The sequence below is a fragment of the Diospyros lotus genome, chromosome 2 (genome assembly GCF_014633365.1).
Source record: "Diospyros lotus cultivar Yz01 chromosome 2, ASM1463336v1, whole genome shotgun sequence".
Classification (NCBI taxonomy): domain Eukaryota; kingdom Viridiplantae; phylum Streptophyta; class Magnoliopsida; order Ericales; family Ebenaceae; genus Diospyros; species Diospyros lotus.
In genome coordinates this window covers 7,045,176-7,047,526 of record NC_068339.1, presented here as the reverse complement: position 1 = coordinate 7,047,526, position 2,351 = coordinate 7,045,176, and the positions used below count along the sequence as shown (strand labels likewise).

The 2,351-nt window shown below is 39.3% G+C and overlaps 1 protein-coding gene across 2 annotated transcripts; it reads left to right on the top strand.

The window, feature by feature from the left end:
- The first annotated feature begins 294 nt into the window (after positions 1–294).
- LOC127794136 (transcription factor MYB4-like) lies at positions 295–2,069 on the top strand. Of its 2 annotated transcripts, none has more exons than XM_052325043.1 (3): positions 295–833; positions 999–1,128; positions 1,210–2,069. In XM_052325043.1, exons 1-3 carry the CDS (start codon positions 701–703, stop codon positions 2,021–2,023), a joined length of 1,077 nt encoding a protein of 358 aa, XP_052181003.1. In that variant the 5' UTR covers positions 295–700; the 3' UTR covers positions 2,024–2,069. The 2 variants fall into 2 exon arrangements, with proteins under 2 accessions (XP_052181003.1, XP_052181004.1); XM_052325044.1 differs by having other exon boundaries at positions 303–833; positions 1,231–2,069.
- Positions 2,070–2,351: the final 282 nt, after the last annotated feature.

Genomic DNA, 2,351 nt, shown 5'->3' with positions numbered 1-2,351 from the left:
TTTAAACCTAAATAATCTACTACCAAAGCAAAATTAAAAACAGTCACTCAATTGTCTTTTCCAAACAGGTTTTTTTTTCTAATTCTCAAACAAATGCTCCATATATATTAAAAACAAAGAACTTATCGAAAGGACTCTTTCACTTATAAAAATGTCAGTGTTATTATATTTTAGTAACATTTTTATATATAAAAATTATGTAAAAATATATATTTTTTTTGTTAAAAAGAAGAAGAGAGAGAGAGGCGTGAACAACTGTATTCTTAGGCATAGAATAAGAGTACATTTATGGAGGCAACACTTACCTCTTATTAGTTTCTAGAGATGATAAGAGTGATATCTTCAAAACCAATCCATTCTCTAATGCAAAAGCAGCACCAGATTTGCGTAAAACCCACTTGATTGCTCACCTTCCTCTCTCTCTCTCTCTCTCTCTCTCTCTCTCTCTCTCTCTCTCTCTCTCTCATATGACTTGAAGTTTAAGTATGATTCTTCTCTTCAAGCATCATATAAACTCAAAACACCCACATATTCAGTAGTATTCCCCTCAACTATATAAATTCATTCAGCTTCCAAACCACTGCTTGCTTTCTTGGCATTATTATTTACTCCAGCTCGCTTCGGTTGCACAAACAGAACACAGTACCAGTACTGGTTTTAATTTGGCTTCCTGAAGAACTGATAGTCGTCGTCGTCACCGATGGGCCGCCAGTCCTGCTGTGTCAAGCCAAAGCTAAGGAAAGGTTTATGGTCCCCTGAAGAGGATGAGAAGCTCTTCAATTACATCACCAGATTTGGTGTTGGCTGCTGGAGCACTGTTCCTAAGCTTGCTGGTACTCCCCATCATTTTAGTTTCTATACTAGTGTTAATTGGCATTTCTACTTTCTGCAAATCCATCTTCTTTTGTATCGATTTGTATTGCCAATACAACTTTTACATGTCAATTGATATCAAGAATGCCATGGCACCAACCCTAAGTTGATGACCAATCTTGCAGGTTTGCAGAGGTGTGGAAAGAGCTGTAGACTCAGATGGATAAACTACTTGAGACCAGACCTGAAGAGGGGAATGTTTTCCCAGCAAGAGGAGGATCTCATCATCAGTCTCCATGAAGCTCTGGGTAATAGGTGAGCTTTAGGAAAACAATTCTGAAAGAAAATAATCGAAATTAGAGTTTTCAACAACATTTCTGAATTTGGGTATTCAAGTTTTTGGCTGGAAAATTGCAGGTGGGCTCAAATTGCAGCCCAGTTGCCAGGAAGAACAGACAACGAGATAAAGAATTTTTGGAACTCCTACTTAAAGAAGAAGCTAATGAAACAAGGGATAGATCCGAACACCCACAAGCCGATGAACGATGGAGAAGAAGTGATCCGACATGAGAAGAATTCTCCTGAAAAATCCTCACTCAAAGGCCTTGCAAATGCACCAGCAGCAGCAGCCTCATCAGGTGAAATGGAGCAAGCATTTCATGTTCCCAGTACAAATTATTATGATGCTGGACTGGCAGAGTCTTCAAGAGAGGAATTTGCAAACAAACCCCTATTAGATCCTCTGTTTCTATACGAATTCCAAGGCAGCGTCGATTCGATGGGGCAGAATTCGAGCATTTTGGCACAGTACCAGCAAGCTTTGAGACCTTATGATCAGAACCATCTTGCTGCAAATCCCAGCTTCGGTTTCCCAGCAATGCCTAATCTAGCCAATTTTGATCCTGGCAACATGGCTGAGAAGGAGCTTTCAGACAATTCAACATCAAGAATGAGCTCATTCTTGTTCGACGACGCCAAGCAAAGCTCGAGCAGCAGCTTCCAGATGAGCAGTATGGTGGAGAATGCAGCATTTTCATGGCCAGTGTTTCAGTGTCAATTCAGCGGCTTCAAATCTGAAGAAGTCAAGCAAACTCCATGGCCAGAGGGGCAGCTTCATGCCCATAATTCAGAGGATTTCAGTAGCTATCCGTTGACGTCACTGTCAGAAGATCCAACAGGGACAAGTATGGATGTTTTCCAGCCACTATAAACTGTAAATTCATTCTTTTGAAAAGAAGAAGAAGAAGAAGAAGAAGAAGGAGGAAAAAAAAAACAAACAAACACAGAACAGATGTTGATAGTACAGGAAACTCCGACAAAAGGTTTGAGGTGAGCATCTTTTTCTTTTTATTATTTCTTTCTTTTTCCTTGGGATAATAATATGAAGCTTCTGTAGTCTCTGTATTTCTTTCACCTATTATTGTGTTCCAAGAGTTGAATTGAAGTTATCTACAGTTTGTGCGAGTGAAAAAGGAGGTTTTTTCTGCTTCAAATCTTCCTATGTGAATTTCTCTGTCTTCATTACAATGCACACATAC